This window comes from Carassius gibelio, chromosome B7, assembly GCF_023724105.1.
Source record: "Carassius gibelio isolate Cgi1373 ecotype wild population from Czech Republic chromosome B7, carGib1.2-hapl.c, whole genome shotgun sequence".
Taxonomy (NCBI): Eukaryota; Metazoa; Chordata; class Actinopteri; order Cypriniformes; family Cyprinidae; genus Carassius; species Carassius gibelio.
Window position 1 is genome coordinate 13714350 of NC_068402.1, and position 17518 is coordinate 13731867.

A 17518-nucleotide genomic window follows, 5' to 3' on the forward strand; every position below is an offset into this window, starting at 1 on the left:
AGATAAAAGGTAAGATATATTGTGTTCATGTCCACTCACTCTAAATGTGCACTTAGATGGAGCATTCATTTGCTAACTGGGGCTTGTACCTGAGTCTTGAACAATAGATTTTGGAAGAGGAACAGGATGAAACACAGTAGGAAATATAGCTCCCGGCAGCTGATTATCCACCTGGAACAAATAAATGGTGCACATAGCAACTGAACAAATGCCAAAAATGACGGAAGTGTAATATTCAACAAGTGAATTGTGTGGGGGTGTTACCTGTAGCCAATGGAGCTGCGCACGTAAACTCCTTTGATGAGGCGACTGTTTCAACTCAATACAAATGCCAGGCAGGAAGTTTCTCCTGATAGTGCAGGGAAATGGCTGTCTCATCAACATGGGCAATCTTCCAAAGTTCACCTGTTTCAATAAAGACAAAACAAGAATGTGATAACGTCTAAGCAGCGTATTTATTTTACTAATCAGACTTTATTTCGATAAAATCCTTTATTACCTCCAGGCCAGTTTCTAGTTTAGTCCAGCCTGGTTCACTCTTGCTGTTGACGTAGTCCTGATAGGCCTTTTCCAACAGTCCAATGTTTTTGTGGTTAAAGGACTTCCAGCGGTTCTTTGGTCTCATCTCCCAAACCACTCCAGAACTTAAAAACACAATTCAATCATTCTTAATCAACGACAAACAACTTGCACAAGAGTGACATTTATGTTCCCCTTTAAAAATCGATAATAACTAAAAATGAGTCATCAGTTTACAGCAAGACTCACGGTTGCTGGGTGTGGGTTTAGTTACCTGGTGATACCGACGTATGCTATCTCCTGCCTGATGTCATTGTTGATGAGTGACAGGCCCAGGTTCTGTAATGAGATGTTGACTTCTTGCTGGAATTGCTCCAGCTCCTCTGCCTGTCGGGCTTTTGAGACTATGCCAACATCCTCCGTGAAGATCAGCACCCGCTGTCGGCCGTCCAAGAAAGACACCCAGTGTATCTGAACTAAGCTGCTATAAGCAAACTGCCCACACTCGTCCTAAAGAAATCAACATGGGAATGACATAACCAGTAATATTAGCAGATTATAAGATTCAGTAACCCAGCATCCCTCTCTAACCTTTACAAGGTCCAGTTCTCCGCTGTGGTCTTGACAGCTCCAGCTAAGCTTCCGCACCCCTGCTGGATCATCCCATGCAAAACGCTGAGCTTCACCTGGTCTCAGTGCCCAAGACTCCTCACAGCCTCTGCACAAGCACAGAGACACAGACACTGATTACAGACAGGAAACATATTCACACACTCCAAAAGAAAACACTCAATCAGCAGATGATCTCCATAAGTGATCTTCTTAATCCTTTAGTGTACAGATGTCAAAAGTACCATTAGTCTGGCACCAGTTGATAAAAAGGAGCATTTGTGCCTTATAATAATGCAGGTGTACATTGAATAGCTCGGTGTCTTGGTGATAAAATGGATATATGAAAACAGCCAGGTTACAAAAGTTTGAAAATAATTTATTGAATCTGTGCATTACACTGTTTAAATTTAGCCAAACTACGACTGTGTTTTAGTGCCACATTGAAAAAAATAAATATCAAAAATCTAAGATTACGAGAATAAAGTCGAAATACTTCGAGAATAAAGTCAAAATGTTACGAGAATAAAGTCGTAATACTATGATAATAAAGTTGAAATGTTTGGAGAATTTAAATCGTAGAAATTAAAGTTATATTATTTTGAGAGCATGGGGAGAAGTTGCCAGGCCACCTGGATTGATTTGAATATTGTTGTGTCCGAGCGTCCGCATCATTTTACTGGGATGAGGATGAGTCAGTTTTAAGGACTCGAGGAAACATCTTAATATCAAGAATATGATATTTACTAACAGAGTGAACAGGAACAACCTTTTATCTTAACAGCTCTCAAACAACCAATCAACATTCCTTCAGGGGGCTCTGTAGCTATCTTATTTAACGCATCTTTTTTTTAAAAATACACTACAAATATATGTGGGATTATTAGCAGAAATCATACCATGTGTCATTGGTACGATCACCGGCATTGTTATTTTTGTGTCTTGGTTTGTTGTATGAGTGCGTGTGTGCAGGTATTGGCTGTTCATCAAGGAATGTGATTGGTGGATCCTGAAGCAGATGACTATAAAAAGGGTGGCACTACCAACACACGGGGGCTCACTTTGGCGTTTGCTTCTGTGACGTGAGGAGCTCCGGATTCCGTCTCCGTCAACAGATCATCAACAGCTTTGTGGTTGCTGTTTGTTGTTCTTACTATGTGATTTATTCTGTTTATCCTAAGACCACTCTGGGAGCATAGGAGGGGTCTGCCATTTATTTTGATCTAATTTTGTGATGTGTTTTTGTTTAGGGAGTTAAGGCAGTTCATTTGTATTTTTATTTTCTTTGTAGTCAGGTCAATTACCTCTTACTTTTATTTTATTACTAGTTTTGTTTATTATTTTGGCCTTGGGCCTTTCCGAAGCTAATGCACCTTATATTCATCTCACTTCTCTTTAATAAACTGCTTTAAAAGTGATATGTGCCTTTCTTGATCTGTTGGCTGAGGTCGGAATCCGGTTGCCACTACTCATGTGCCTCGGATCCAATTGAAAATGGCCGTAACAGTCATAGTCGCAGGGACAGTGTGCTTGGAAATAATATTTCATATTTTCCATTGCATTTGTTATTTGTAGTGCACCATCCACCCAACAGCAATAAGATTTGTGCCTTTTGCAAGATCTTTAATGATCAGATCGCTGTATTTATGTGAAACAATTCAGTTTTCTTTTTGAAAATTCCAAATATGTGAACATTTATTCTCGTAGTATTTCGACTTTATTCTCGAGATTTAAAGTCGTAATATTTCGATAATAAAGTCGTAAGATTTCGAGAGTAAAGTCGAAATATTACGACTTTATTATCGAAATATTACGACTTTAAATCTCGTAACCTTAGATTTTTTTTATTTTTATGTGGCACTAAAACGCTGTCGTACCAAACTAAAACATATTCTATTTAAATATATTTTTTACAAATGTAATTAATTCCTGTGATGCCAAACCTGAATTTTTAAATAAATAAACAAACAAATAGTGTCACATGATCCTTCAGAAATCATATATATATATATATATATATATATATATATATATATATATATATATATATATATATATATATATATATATATATATATACTTTATATATACATATAATGATATATACTTTTTCAGGATTATTTAATGAATAGAAAGTACAAAAGAACATAATTTATTTAAATATTCTGTAACATTTGAAATGTTTTGGAACAATTTTGAAATTTTGAAGGCAATGTGTTTCCTTTGTCTTATTCCTTTTGACTTAATAAATCAATTAAAACAAGGGAATTTAATCTTCAAATATTTATCTGCACATACTTTCAGAATTAATATTTAACTTTTATATAAAACAATGTTTTTAATAGCAATTAGTTTTTGCTATGGTATCAAAACTGGTAAAGATATTTGTGAAATTGCGGTATTGCTACTATTGAATACTGAAACCTAGCTATTGTGCCAACCCTAGACATCTTCAGACTTTTCATTCTTCTGTTATACGAAGTGAAATCTTGAAGGGGTGCTAACCTCTGCCTGAAGCTGACAATGGCTGCAGCTGTGTGATTGATAACCAAAGCAGGTGCAGATCCATCATAGTAGTCGGTGAAGCTGATGACAGTGGAGTGGTCTGAGAGATTCACATCCACTATCACGCCACCACACTGATGGGAACCAACATTAGAATTAAGTGATCAATATGGTTTAATAAAGTATATTTAGCATCATATTTCCAGGCAGATCATGTTCACCTGTTCCATGCGCAGCAGAGTTCCGTTGTCCTGCTTGTTGAAGAAGAACGATTTGGAGCTAGATTCAGATCCCACAACTCGCACACACAGCTTCCCTGTGCTAGCCTCGGGCCAAAAAGGCAAGCACTGTACACACACAATCATACACTCAACACAAATAATGTGGGAATACTTCTGCCTTTGATAAAAGCCGAATTCTGCGCTGACCTCAGTGGAGGAGATGTAGTGCCACTTGCAGCCGAAACCATTGTTGTTTTGCACCTCTCCGACCTCCAGCTCAAACGAGGACTTATTGACTAGCGTGTAGAAAGGACTCATGGTAACAATCCGTGTCAGATTAAAGCTGCTCATCTTGATGCTGACCCCAACCTGGACATCAAAGAGATTTCCAACAAGTTAATTTTCATTTTAACATTTGGATTACATTTGCTGGCATCTAATGTTTACTTAAAGTTACTCTTATTTCATTAAATGTCTAAAGCCTTTACTAAGTAGTCGCCGTTTTTGTCTGGACAACGGACACATCCATAGCTGCCAACAGTGTCCAGCGAGAAGCCATCGGACCAAGAGCTGGTGGACACACAGAGCTGCAGCTGAAAGGAAGAGCAGAATGCAAATTCATGAATAACTATCAAAAACTATGGGTAAAACATGGCGTTATGGTCATTACAGACCAAACACATTAAAGTTCATGTCAGCATTCATGATTTGAATATTTATGATATTTGGCTAATATGGCTGTACAGGTGTATCCAGCAACACTGCCAAAGAGTCCTATCCAACCTTATTCTTGCTGAAGAAATTCTTCTTTTTGAAGGAGAACAGAATGACATCCCTGAAGTCGGATGGGTGTTTCACACACGTATCCTCTGCACGATATTGCAGGATGCGGGACGTCTTATTGATGATCCAGTATGGACTGTAAACAGAGAGGACCATTTTGCCGCTTAATCGAGACACATGCACACACAGGTCCACGGTCAGTCCTTCTGGTGAGTCACAGGTGAAGCAGACGGACAAGAACTCAGGCATTTCTCTGCTAATTCTCATACGTCCAGTCCAGTTGCGACCTTGGTACTTGATCAAAACAAGCTCAATTATTTCACCACCAACATTTGAGTTCAGCACATCCGCCACACTGCCCTCCTGAAGCTCATAGAAGTCAGCAGAACCCTGTGAGAGACAGGATTTGGTTTTAATAAATGAACGCTGGCTAATATTAAACTGATACTGATTATATAATCAAAATGAACGTAAAGCACAAAAGTTTGGGGTCAGTCAGATTTTTTTTTTCCCCCGAAAGAAATGTATTTATTTTTTCAATCAAGGTGCATTAAATAGTTTGAAAGGAACAGTAAAGACATTGATGTTACAAAAGACTTCTTTAAAAAAAAAAAAAAAAAAAGCTGTTCTTTTGAAATTTCTATTAATAAAATAATTGTACAAATTTGAGCACCAACAGCAGCCATTAGAGTGATTTCTGAAGGATCATGTGACACTGAGGACTACAGTTATGGCTGCTGAAAATGTAGCTTTGCCATCAAAGAAAAAAACTTTTTTTTTAAATATATTAAAAAAATAGTAAAAATCATACAAGACCCCAACATTTCAGAAAAACTGTATGCCGAATGTGTTCTAGCATTTGTGTACTGAAACTGCAATTTTCTGCACCTCCAGCAAGTAGCGTATTGAGTAAGGCAGCAGGTTTTTGAGAGTGACAGCTGGGTGCAGGTGGATGACATAAGCAGGGTCCCAGTCCCCTTCCCCATGGCTGGCAATATGGCTGAGGTCATCAGGCACGGCAAGTGTGTTCACCACCAGTGGCAGGAAGCTGCTGTCTATGGCGGGGCACTGCAGCACTGCTTTAACCTCTGAGCTCACGTGAACCTGCTCCTTCCATGCGATGCATGTGGTGGATGCACGATACAAATCTTCTAAAGGACCGACAGGCAGCAAGAACAACTGACTCCTAAAGTAATACACAGAGCACGGAAAGTTACAACATAAACCGCAAGAAAGTACAGGTAATGTATTTTACAGTATAGTGCAGGGATGTCAAAAACGCTGCCTGCAAATAAGAAAGACAAGCAAAAAAATATATTCATAATAATATAATATATTCATAATAATACGTTTTCAGCTACAGCAGGAGTCACAGAACTTTACAGTTGCTCCTCATGATATCTGACTCATTTGAGGGCAAAATTGACTGGAACAGAATATGTAATTACACTTCTCCTGCATCTATACCTGTAAGCTTCAAGGGGAACATGACACTCCTTCTCAGGCTCAGCAACCCCTACATTCACCATCACTCCAAGTTCAGGAGAATACTTCAGAATGGCAAAAGGCACACAGAAATGGTTCTTTATCTGAAAACACATTCAAAAAAAGAAAACAACGTTGCCATGATTTTAACAGGGTCGTTTTCACTAAGGATTTATTTATCCAGACAGGTGAAAAGATGTATGCTCTCTGCAGGTAAAGTAAGCAGACGAACCTGTAGTGGGGACCGTACTGTGATGACCTTGTTGCCCTCACTGGCATCGATCTGGAGCAGTACAGACACAGCCTGCTGTTGCATGGGTCCTCTGATATTATACAGTCTACGGCCAGGCTTACCCAAAGGGATATTTGAAATCTCACTGTAACCTGAGGGAACTGAGGGACATTTATGATCAGGATTAGTGTACTGCATTTACCTGTAATCACATGACCTAAAAATGTAAACTATACAGCATATTAAAAGAAATATTAGGCCATTTAACAAATAGAATAACCAGATATGACTTACTTTATTTTTGTATGGGCATTTAGGCTGTTAAAAACTTAGTGACCTATCAAGAGAGCATTTTTGGAGAGCACAGACATGCTTGAACTTTCTAAGAGCATATTATGCCCAAAAATGCTGTCTAGGTAGGCAGCTCGCTAGTTTTTGAGGCAAAACCCGAAGCATTTGTACAGTTTACGAGGTGTATATTGACCTTGTTACTGACCTACGCTGAGATTGAATAAGCAGCTTTCCTGTCTTTGCAGGGCAGACAGTCGTGATGAACGCTCAAAGGATGTATGTTCTAAATCCACACTCTTATCCATGGCCAACTCGTGCAGTTTACCCGGTGCGGATGAGCCAGTCAAGCGCAGGTTTGCACTGTGCTGAACAATGAGTGGAATGCCTAATGCATTGCGGATGGTGTACGGGGATTTCTCCTTCAGAGAATGGTCAAACGTGGAGGCTGTGCTCTCTGAGAAAGCCTGACAAGAGAGAAATTGGATCTTTATTATGTATAACATGCAATACAAAAGGTTTGGGGTTGGTAAGTTTTTTTTTTTTTTTTTTGCTTTGGAAATAAGTCTCTTATGCTCACTAAAACTGCATTTATTTGATCAAAAATACAGTAAACATTGTAAAACATTATTAAAAAGTAAAATAACTGTTGTCTATTTTAATATGTTTTAAATTAAATTAAATTTGAGCATTTAGCAGGCACTTTTATTCAAAGCGACTTACAGTGCATTCAGGCTATCAATTTTTACCTATCATTAAATTACATGTTTTAAAATGTTATTTATTCCTGTGATGGCAAAGCTGGTCATAGTTTAGTTTAGGGACCAATTCTCACTAATATCTAGTTATTAACTACAACTTTTGCCTCAATAAACTCCTAATTTGCTGTTTATTAATAGTTAGTATGGTAAAGGTAGTTGTTAATTTTAAGGATGGGGTTCAATTAAGAAATCTAAAATATGATCACGCAGAATAAAGCATTAATATGTGCTTTATAAGCACTTATAAACAGTCAGTATGCTAATAATATGAATGCTCATAAGCAAATATTTAACAGAATTAGACCTTAAAATAGAGTGTTCAGTAATTTCAGCATCATTACTCCAGACTTCAGCGTCCCATGATCCTTCAGAAATCATTCTTATATGCTGATTTGGTGCTCAAGAAATGTTTTTTATTATTATTAAATATCTTTAAAAAATTATGGATTTTGGGCTAAATAGTTCTAAGGTGAAGCATGATTTGAAATAGAAATCTTTTGAAGCATTTTAAATTAATTTACTGGCATTTTTGATCAATTTAATGTGCCCTTGCAGATTAAAATATATTAAAAAAAAAAAAATCTTCCTACTGACCCCATCTTTCAAACAGTAGTATACATTTAACACCCCGTGAATATCACACCAGTAAAAAGAAAACAACAAATAGCAATACATATTCAATTTCAGGTAACATAAATCCTGTATTTTGCATGTATGGGAAAAATGAATAATGATACAATGATATTGCGTGCTCAGAAAATGCATGGTTTTTGTGTGTCAATGCTGTTCTTTGGACTGAATGGTTTACCTTAGCCAGGTTGCTGAAGACACTGAGGCAGCACTTGGACACTGTGATGTTCATGGTGTCTTTGGAGCATATGGTGATGGCTGTGCGAGGGTCTGGCAACATAATGAAATCATCCCCAGGAACTGGACTTTTATCATGAATAGGGTTATTCTTCATCTACACACAGAAACACAAACAAATAATCACTAACAGAACAACCTTTAAAGCAGTCTGACAGGCTGGGAATGTGGATTTACATTTGTACGTAAAAGTGAAAAAAGAGAAGCAATTCTGCTTACATCCAGTTTAAGGTTCCACCTTCGTCTCCCACTGTCCACTCTCTCAAGAAGTGGCTCCCAAATGGCATGAGCCTCATTGAAGTAATTCACCTCGAGCGTCATATCTGCAGAGACGCTGAGCAACGACGACCAGTTCTGAGCAGTACCAGTAAATGTCGACTCCGCAAGCAGCAGGGGAACAGTCCGATGCCCCAAACCGGACTCCAGCGTGACCTGCACCACCTTCACCTTCATCTCAAAGCTCTCTCCATCCTTACTGCAGTCCACATCCTTGAAGCTCTCAGTGACCTCGGAGGCTGTATCCACACCAAGGAACCAGTAGTTTGCATTAGCCACATTAATCAAAGACCAGAGGCTGTTTAGGTCATCTGATGTCTCTGATGACTCTTCTTTAGGTTTGGGTGCCATGGCCGCCGTGATGGTAATGACAGTGTTTAGAATGATAGGAGAGATCTGAGAGAGCAAGACAGAGAAAAAAAATGTTAGTTCAACACAGATTAGATTTATTTATTCCTGGGATATGTAATGAAAACATGAGATGTTTGAACAGTACTGTATATATTTACACAGAAAATAACTAAGTTCACATGATCTTGAAATACAGTAACAGTGTCTTGGTACACAACAAAACAGGGAGAATACTACAGTTTAAAAGTTTAAGATCAGTAAGATTTTTCAACAGAAATGAATACTTAAGCAAGAATGCAATATGTAAATCAAAAAGTGACAGTAAACACAGTTTTTGATTTACATTACTATTACTATTCATCACAGAGTCTTGATGTCTCAATGAAAAAAATGAACTGAACTGTTTTTAACACTGACAATAATAAGAAATGTTTCTTGAGCACCAAATCAGCAAATCAGCATGATTTCTGATGAATCGTGTGTCACTGAAGACGTAATGGCTTATTAAAAAAGTAATGGCTTATTAAAAAAAATCAGATTCACCATCAAATAATTAAATGTAAAAAATATATTAAATATATATTTATTGCTAAAATATATTAAATATAACATTTCAAATATATATAAATAATATTATATTATATTATATAGAATAGAATAGAATATTAAAATATATATATTTTTAATATTTACTGTATTTTTTATCAAATAAATTAGAATTATTTTAAAAACATCTTACCAACCCCAAACTTTTGAAATGCTATAATACATGTTCCTTTCACAGAAATATTAATAAGACAAGGAGCTAGCACCCACTTTCACTATGACCTCCTCTACAGTTACTGAACCGGTTAATGGGCCGTTGGTTGGCATTTTGGTCTCAAGTTCAACAGAGCATGGTCTCAGCACCTGCAGTAAAAAAATTATAATAATTTGCAAATCAATGTAGATAATTGCAATTACACACGGCAATAAATCTTTATTCCTGTTGTAACAATAGAGATAAAATAGTAAAACATCAGTAAGCATACGGTGGTCTCGGCTTTGTCACCCTCCATCCTGATAAAGGGGCAGGCGAGCACTTTGAGGTTTTTGACGTTGGCCTTCATGGTCTGTCCAGTGTCTTCAGACAGCAGTCTAACATCACACTGGAATGAAGCCACCAGTGCAGGAGCATCTGCCTTCATCAGGTTAGCCACAAACACAACCTCTGGGTCCACCACAACTGCTTTCAGCTTGGTTCTTGGAGCTGAAGTTGAAGATAGATAACATATCAAATATATACATTTTTCCTGAAATGAAGGGTTCCAACACTTTCTGAACCAATACATTTCCATTCCTTTTTCAGGACAGTTCCAGCCCTTTCTAATGACAGACATTGTACGCACAAGCATTGTTAGCTAAAAATTATTTACAACTGATCAGAAAACATATATACTGCCTATTTCCATAAACTTTTTTAATTTATGTTGAATTTTCCAGGTTTCGAAATCACATTTTTGACATCCCCTGACATTTCCTGGTTTTCCTGCTTGTGAGAAACAACCATTCTTTTAGCAGCAGTATTCATACCTGCTTTAGGTTCACTCTGGATTTTGGGCTCTGAGACATATTTGAGTGGCAGCTGATTGGATTTGTCTCTCGGTGTAGGTGGACTCGTAGGCAGGGCTTGCACAAAAAAGTCAGCCACAGCCAACAGGAACTCCACGCTAGCACACAAATAGAGCTTCTGCAGCACAGCGACTACCGAGCGCTCTTCCGCACTCTGACAGTATGTCACATCAATCATGGGCTCGGATGTCTCCTCATCACGCCTTCCCAGCATTCTGTGAGGAAAAATAATGTGATCAGACTAGAGGGGCGAGGCAATTAGGGGAAAAAAACATGTTAAAAAGTGACATGACAGATGCTTTTATTTTACGAAAAACAGTTATAGTAGAAACTGTAATATTGTGAAATATTATTGCAATTAAAAAGCTCCTTTCCATTTTATTATATTTGAAAAAGCACTTTAACTCTGCGATGGAAAAACTGAATTTTGTCAGTCAGTGTCACTTTTTTTTTTTTTTGGTGAAATCTTAATAAAATTGACATGAAAAATCTTAATCTAAAATATGTGTAAATCACCTGGATGTGACTCTCCGAATACCGCTCCGTCTGTCATCCAGCGTGCATGTGGTGAGGATGGTGGAGACCTCCATGTTACCGTTACTAGACATTTTGCCTGAAGTCTTCATTTTACACAGCATAAATTCACCTAAACACATCGGCTCCTTATGTACAGAGGGCTAAAGAAAGAGGGACACAGATATAACACTCGCTTTCTTTATCAGTGGACTTGAATCCGTAGGCTCCATACACACCTGTGCAGGATCATTACTGTAGAGAGTAAGCCCAAGGGACTCCACATTAAAGCTGAATCTGACACTCTCAAGCAGCTCAGTCTCCCTCAGTTTACTTTCAGACAGCTTCTCCACGAGAATCTCAGTGCCTACACAAAACACGCACAAATCAAGACCATCCACTGAGTTTTTCCTCTAGGAGAAGGATAACTATACAAAACATCTGCGTGTGTCCGTCTTCCCTCACCAGTCACTGTACGAGCTCTGACAAGCACACTCTCTTGTTTAAGGGCTGAGTCGATCGGTGTGTCAGATTGAACACTGCTCGCCTCTCCGATGTTCTCCATCAAAATCCGCAGAAGGACAGTCAGGTCATCTTGACTCAATGCCACCTGGAACGGAGTCAGAAAATTTGACAACCTTCATTAATTTTCCCACCATCACTCCAACTCTATATTATATTGATTATAACCAGATCACAGAAATGAACCAGACAAAACAAAATCCCACAGGCTTCATTTAAAGTCTGCATGTAATGTGACGTCCTGACATTATGTGAACAGACCTTCATGGGCTTCAGATCTCCATCCACCTCTATGGCAGCCATCTTCTGGTACCATGATGCCGCCAGGTTACGTTTAACAGACAGAACCAGATTGACTGGCTCCAAGAGTTTTGAACTAGGCTGATTTGAGTCTTGCTCCATGGAAATTCTTTAGGATAACAAACAACCAAGCATTTAAAGGAGGAAACGCATATAGACTTGTATAATGGTCAACTAGAATGTGGGCTTTGAAGATTTATGGATTAATCAATAATCAGATCTTTAAATGGACACATATTGGATATTATACAAGTCTGAAAATCCGAGATAAGCTTTGTGGCAGTGGGCTACCTGGACAGTTTTAGCTGCGTGAGCTGTATATCCATATTATCTATGACAGCAGGCAGTGGACGACCTTCCACTGGGAGCAGAGAGAAGCTGTTTCCCACAGTAATGAGACCCAGGTCCGCCTCCACAGCATTATGGGATGTGGAGGACTGAGGGATTATGATAAGGGGGGCCTTCAGTCTGACGTCCATGGCAAGTCTGAAGCTCTTCTGCGCGAAATCCCTCACACTGGAAGCTGCTTTCTCTGCGGCCTGAGCCGTGGCGGCACTGAGAGCCTCTTTAGCTGTCTGGAAGTTATTACTGAAATTCTGTGGAGAGAAAAGGCTAAAGTAAGCTAGTGTGCTTGAATCAGCAGAGAAGCCATGTGTGCAATTTAAACTCACCAGTAATGACATGACAAATTTGTGAAGGTAGACCACTTGAATACAGCCCACGTTGAGTTTCACTTTGCCATCAACATTTGAAGTATCTGTATACCCAGCCCCCTCAGTGGCTTTGGGTGTCAGACTCATGCTGAAGCTGAACACCTCATCGCCTACGATGGAGATGGCCTACACAACCAAAAATAACCCAAAATAAACAACAGATATTGCAGTTCTCTTTACTTTACAATGCACTTTTGTTGTACTTTGTTTATAAAAAAGCCAAGTAGGGCTGGGAGGAAAAACAATGATTATGATTTTCGATTATCGGTAATAATCAATATTATTCCTCAATAAAACATTAAAAGTTTGATCAATGTTCGATATGATGTTTAAAGGGGGGGTGAAATGCTATTTCATGCATACTGAGTTTTTTACACTGTTAAAGAGTTGGATTCCCATGCTAAACATGGACAAAGTTTCAAAAATTAAGTCTTACGTTTGAAGGAGTATTTTTGTTCCCAAAATACTCCTTCCGGTTTGTCACAAGTTTTGGAAAGTTTTTTTCGAGTATGGCTCTGTGTGACGTTAGATGGAGCGGAATTGCCTAAGGTGCAAAAAGCGCGCGCTCCCATATAGCGAGGCTGAGCAGCACAGACTTTCACTGATCAGAGCGAGAGCGTCGCGAAAAGTCACAAAAGAAGTGTGTTTTTGGTTGCCAGGGAAAGACAACCCTGCACAGATTACCAAAAAAAAAATAGCATCAAGGGACCAGTGGATGGAGTTTATTTTTACAGAGCATCAAAGGAGTTTTTGCAAGTGTTTTTGTTTGTTCCCTGCATTTCGAAGATGCTTGTTCGCAAGGCCCAGTTTGACGACGGATTTGCGTTTCGTTTATTTCTTAAGGATGATGCAATCCCAAGGAAAAAGGGTCACGATTGTGTGTTGGAACCGCATGCGGTGAGTAAAACTGCTTCAAATATCTCTGCCTCCTTGATGTGCGTCCCCTCCCATCGGAGACCCGGGTTCGAGCCCCGCTCGGTGCGAGTCGTTGCTGCTGCTGCTTTCGTTCAGTTTTAGCCTCGGGATATGATTCTGGATCATAAATAAACGGCTGAATCTGACTGTAAGCCATGGTTTGTTTTGGATGATGGGTTTTCCCTCACGGTAATGTCACCAGTGTTAATTTCGTTGACTAAATATTTTCGTCATTATTTTCATCACAAATATATTTTTGCGGACGAAAACGAAACGAAAACTAAAAAAGAAGGCACTGATGGAGACTAAAACTATGACTAAATTGGCTGACATTATCGTCAACAAATAAAGGACGAGACGAAAATAGACTGTGACGAAAATCAAATCAGCAGACGGGAGAGATGCGAGGAATGAACAAAAGAACCGGCAAAACGGAACAGACTGCATGAGAGAAGAGAACCAATCCGAGCCTGACTTATTGAGACGTGAAGCGAAGGTTTTCAGTTTTTAAATGAGCTCGCGGGAAGTCGGCATTCGAAGAGGTGATGTCTAAAAGAGCGACAAAATGTCCACAGCTCACTTCACGTTTGACGACGAACAAAACATAACAAAGTGTAAAGCACGCGGAGCGCTCATTCGTGGCAAGAACACAACCAATTTGAAAATACATTTACAGACGAGCCACCCGGACATTTTCTCAAATGTAATTTCACAACGATGTTCTTTTGTTTATTGAGCTAAGCAAAATTGGAAGACTGCAGTGCGTAGATGTTGTAGCATTAAATATTACGAACTGAAAAGTACTGTAAAATAGCCCCTTCTTCAAGTTAGATGAGAGCACAATACTAATACGTAATATTATGATACATACATTTGATTAATACTAATGTTTAGTATATTTTATAATGTTCTGCTTGTTGACAATATCACAAATATTTCTATATTAGTCATGTGTAACGTGAATATTTACATCCTATCATTATACATACTAATCTAGCAATATTGTAGTATTTAAAACATACAATATTGCTAGACAAATGAATACCTCATAAAATCTTGTTACTTTTTTTATCCACCCAACTTATTAAATATTTACTTTAAATGTATGCACTTATTGTTCAGCTCAGCTGTAAGCTTTAAGGTCCTGGACCTAACTTTATTTTTCTTTTATTGATGGTCAATTGGCAGCTAGTTATTGTTTACATTATCATGACAGTGTTTGTTGCTGCATAAAAGCTTTTGAATCAAAATAAAGACACAGTTATGTTGAAATAAAGTTGAATTTGTGTTTTATATATTTTGGTTAAGTTTGTTTCCTATACCAGCTGTAAAAAATTGTCAAGTAAATCTGTTATTGATTTTAGTCTTATTTTAGTCGACTAAAATACCAAGCAATTTTAGTCAACTATAATAAGACTAAAATTAAAACAAATCAGATGACTAAAACTTGACTAAAACTAAAAAGAATTATAGTCAAAAGACTAAGACTAAAACTAAATTAAAATTTTGTGTCAAAATTAACACTGCACGTCACGCCTCCAGGCGCTCGTGTTTTTTCGGGAAAAATCGGTACAGACTATCTTTCTCTTATGAATATAATAAAACTAAAGACTTTTTGGATTTATGAAGGATGCAGTACTACTCTATATGTACTCAAGATTAACAGGATATTGAGTGAAAACACTGCAAGCTGAAGATACACGTCATCAAATTCAGGCAATTCAAACCTGCTTCACAACAATATGACTTATTAGAACATGCACAAACTAAGAAATTACATTTTCGAAGATAATTTGTTTTGTTAAGGAAAATTGTGAAAAAAAATGTTTGTCATGTTCTGACAAAAAGACAGTCTGCTTTCTACAATTATCACTTAGGAGCAAAAGTCTACCTTTACACTTGAAAGAAATAAAGATTTTAAATTTACTGTGATAATTATCGATATCGACTGATCTGAAAAATTGTATCGTGATAATTTTTTTGGCCATAAGCCCTAAGCCAAAGTAGATAGAAACTAGATAGAGAATAGAAAATATAGTAAATGCTTAAAATCTGCCGTAGTGGTATAGATAGCTTGCCTTCTTGTGAATTGTTTTAGGATCCACATTCATGACGATGAAGTCACGCAAACGTGTGTACATGTGTGTCCGAGTTCCCTGCATCTTTAGAAAACCGTCCAAACCTAAGGAGAAGATTTATAAAATCAGCTTACCAACAAAACCAGCCTCGGAGTAATCAAGAAACATATATTGTGTAAGCAGACCAACACACCATAAAATTAAAACATTGCTTTATCACAACTATGTCATAATTATTGATATAATTCTAAATGCTTTAATAAATATAATTATTTCATCAAACTAAAATATAAATACACAATGATAAAGTATATTTACATCTTAAAAAAGATCCTGCATGATTTTTTTTATTTTAAAACAGTAGCTGTGATGCAGTAACTTTTATATTATAATAATACACGAGTACATTTTCAAAATAAGAATGCAGTCTCACCCTGAATTTTGATGTCTGCCATGTTACTCTTTTGGTCACAAACCAACACATTAAACGCACCAAGCTGCATGTTCACCATCAGGTCAATGACGTCACTGTCAGAGGGAGAGCTCAGTGCAGCTGGGACAGAAACACTCCTTCATTAATTCATTCCTAAATCATGGCCAAAAAGTCCATGTCAATCAGTTCAGCGATTAAATGTATGTGTGTGTGGGTTTTTACTGGATTTAGCTGAGGTAGTTTTCATATCTTCACTCTTTTTGCTCTCTCTCTCAGGTGAGGGCAGACTGCTGTTGGACAGGGCAGTAGACAGGAAGTCCATGGTAGAGAGGAGAGCCTCAGTGTGCAACATCAAGTCTAGAGAGGAGAACTCCACCTAAAGACACACACAGGCATGTTAAACCCCTTCAATATGAACTTCTTTTGAGATTAGCGCCTCAATTTCCAAAACAGGATTTTATTTAACCTTGTTTACAGATGCTTACATTGATCTTCTGCTCAGTATTCTGGTAAAGGCTTGCAAAGTTGGGCCCATTACGATCAGCCTGCAAAGACAGGAATCAAACAAATTTGGGATCTGCACTCATGAGAAATGGCCCTCAGGAATTAAAAGAAGAGCCAATCCACAAACACTAAAGAGTGCGATGGCTAAAGGCTGGATCAAATTGTCCTGATGCTTTGATCACAATATGAATTCATGTACTGACCTAAATAAATTTTTTAAATGTAAGAGCTGAAGCCTGTCCACACATGACATGTCCTGCCATTAGACAACTTTAGAATGGATCAAAAGGGTGTTACTTAAAACTTAATGTAAGAGGTGTTTAACAATTTTTTTGAGTAGGAAGTTTTATAAATAGTTCTCATTTATAAGCCAAATTACATATTAATTCAATTCAAAAAGAAGTAGTTACCTTAAAATACTTGACTTTAAGAAGATCTGCTCCTGACTCTGCAGAGGAACTGATTATACAGAGCGGTTCTTCATTTGAATCTATAAAGGAAAAGAAATAAATAAAAAGGTCAATAAATGATTTTTTTTCTTTCTTTTTTTTAAAACGAAAAAATCCTACTTTGTACTCTAGGTTTCAAAACTAAGTGCTACAAACCAAGGAACTCTAGGCACTTCATAGAGATGTTTTTGATGTATGTCGTGGCCTCCATGTCATATTTTCGAACTTTGGTGTCAATTCCTAGATGAGCTATATGGAGAACCAAAAAGGGACACTCTTCCCCATTTTTGGACTTTTTCAACCTTAGCATAACCTACAATGAGAAAGACACAGGATTCTCAGTTCACTCCAGATCCACACCAAATCTGGAGTTACTGTATGACTGTAACTGAAAATAAGAATTTAAGAGAGCTTAATCACCTCCTTGATTTCGAAATTGAGCAGCACATTGACAACATTTTCACTGAAAGCACCATTGGTCAATGCTGGTTGACTCCCTGTCCCCGCAGGTAATGTTTCAACCAATCCTTCATCTACAGCTTCATCTGTGGAGGAAAAGAGGGTAAAATGAAGCCCTTAAAGA

General features: G+C 37.8%; 1 protein-coding gene across 5 annotated transcripts in view; it reads right to left on the reverse strand.

Moving 5' to 3' along the window:
* Window positions 1-17518, reverse strand: part of LOC127961308 (intermembrane lipid transfer protein VPS13C) — a 54553-nt gene that overhangs the window by 11369 nt on the left and 25666 nt on the right. For all 5 annotated transcript variants that reach the window (XM_052560370.1, XM_052560368.1, XM_052560367.1 and 2 more), the window contains 32 exons: window positions 17356-17480; window positions 17092-17248; window positions 16897-16976; window positions 16468-16527; window positions 16205-16358; window positions 15983-16102; window positions 15550-15653; window positions 12515-12682; window positions 12135-12439; window positions 11805-11952; window positions 11487-11631; window positions 11261-11388; window positions 11025-11185; window positions 10470-10723; window positions 9929-10146; window positions 9714-9806; window positions 8490-8942; window positions 8212-8367; window positions 6851-7109; window positions 6355-6515; window positions 6105-6226; window positions 5526-5823; window positions 4638-5027; window positions 4343-4447; window positions 4062-4223; window positions 3855-3980; window positions 3634-3767; window positions 1111-1237; window positions 794-1029; window positions 500-644; window positions 265-405; window positions 90-171 (listed from right to left, as the gene is read on the reverse strand). In XM_052560370.1, coding sequence (XP_052416330.1) covers window positions 90-171; window positions 265-405; window positions 500-644; window positions 794-1029; window positions 1111-1237; window positions 3634-3767; window positions 3855-3980; window positions 4062-4223; window positions 4343-4447; window positions 4638-5027; window positions 5526-5823; window positions 6105-6226; window positions 6355-6515; window positions 6851-7109; window positions 8212-8367; window positions 8490-8942; window positions 9714-9806; window positions 9929-10146; window positions 10470-10723; window positions 11025-11185; window positions 11261-11388; window positions 11487-11631; window positions 11805-11952; window positions 12135-12439; window positions 12515-12682; window positions 15550-15653; window positions 15983-16102; window positions 16205-16358; window positions 16468-16527; window positions 16897-16976; window positions 17092-17248; window positions 17356-17480 — 5517 coding nt within the window. The remainder of the gene's footprint in view (window positions 1-89; window positions 172-264; window positions 406-499; window positions 645-793; window positions 1030-1110; window positions 1238-3633; window positions 3768-3854; window positions 3981-4061; window positions 4224-4342; window positions 4448-4637; window positions 5028-5525; window positions 5824-6104; window positions 6227-6354; window positions 6516-6850; window positions 7110-8211; window positions 8368-8489; window positions 8943-9713; window positions 9807-9928; window positions 10147-10469; window positions 10724-11024; window positions 11186-11260; window positions 11389-11486; window positions 11632-11804; window positions 11953-12134; window positions 12440-12514; window positions 12683-15549; window positions 15654-15982; window positions 16103-16204; window positions 16359-16467; window positions 16528-16896; window positions 16977-17091; window positions 17249-17355; window positions 17481-17518) is intronic.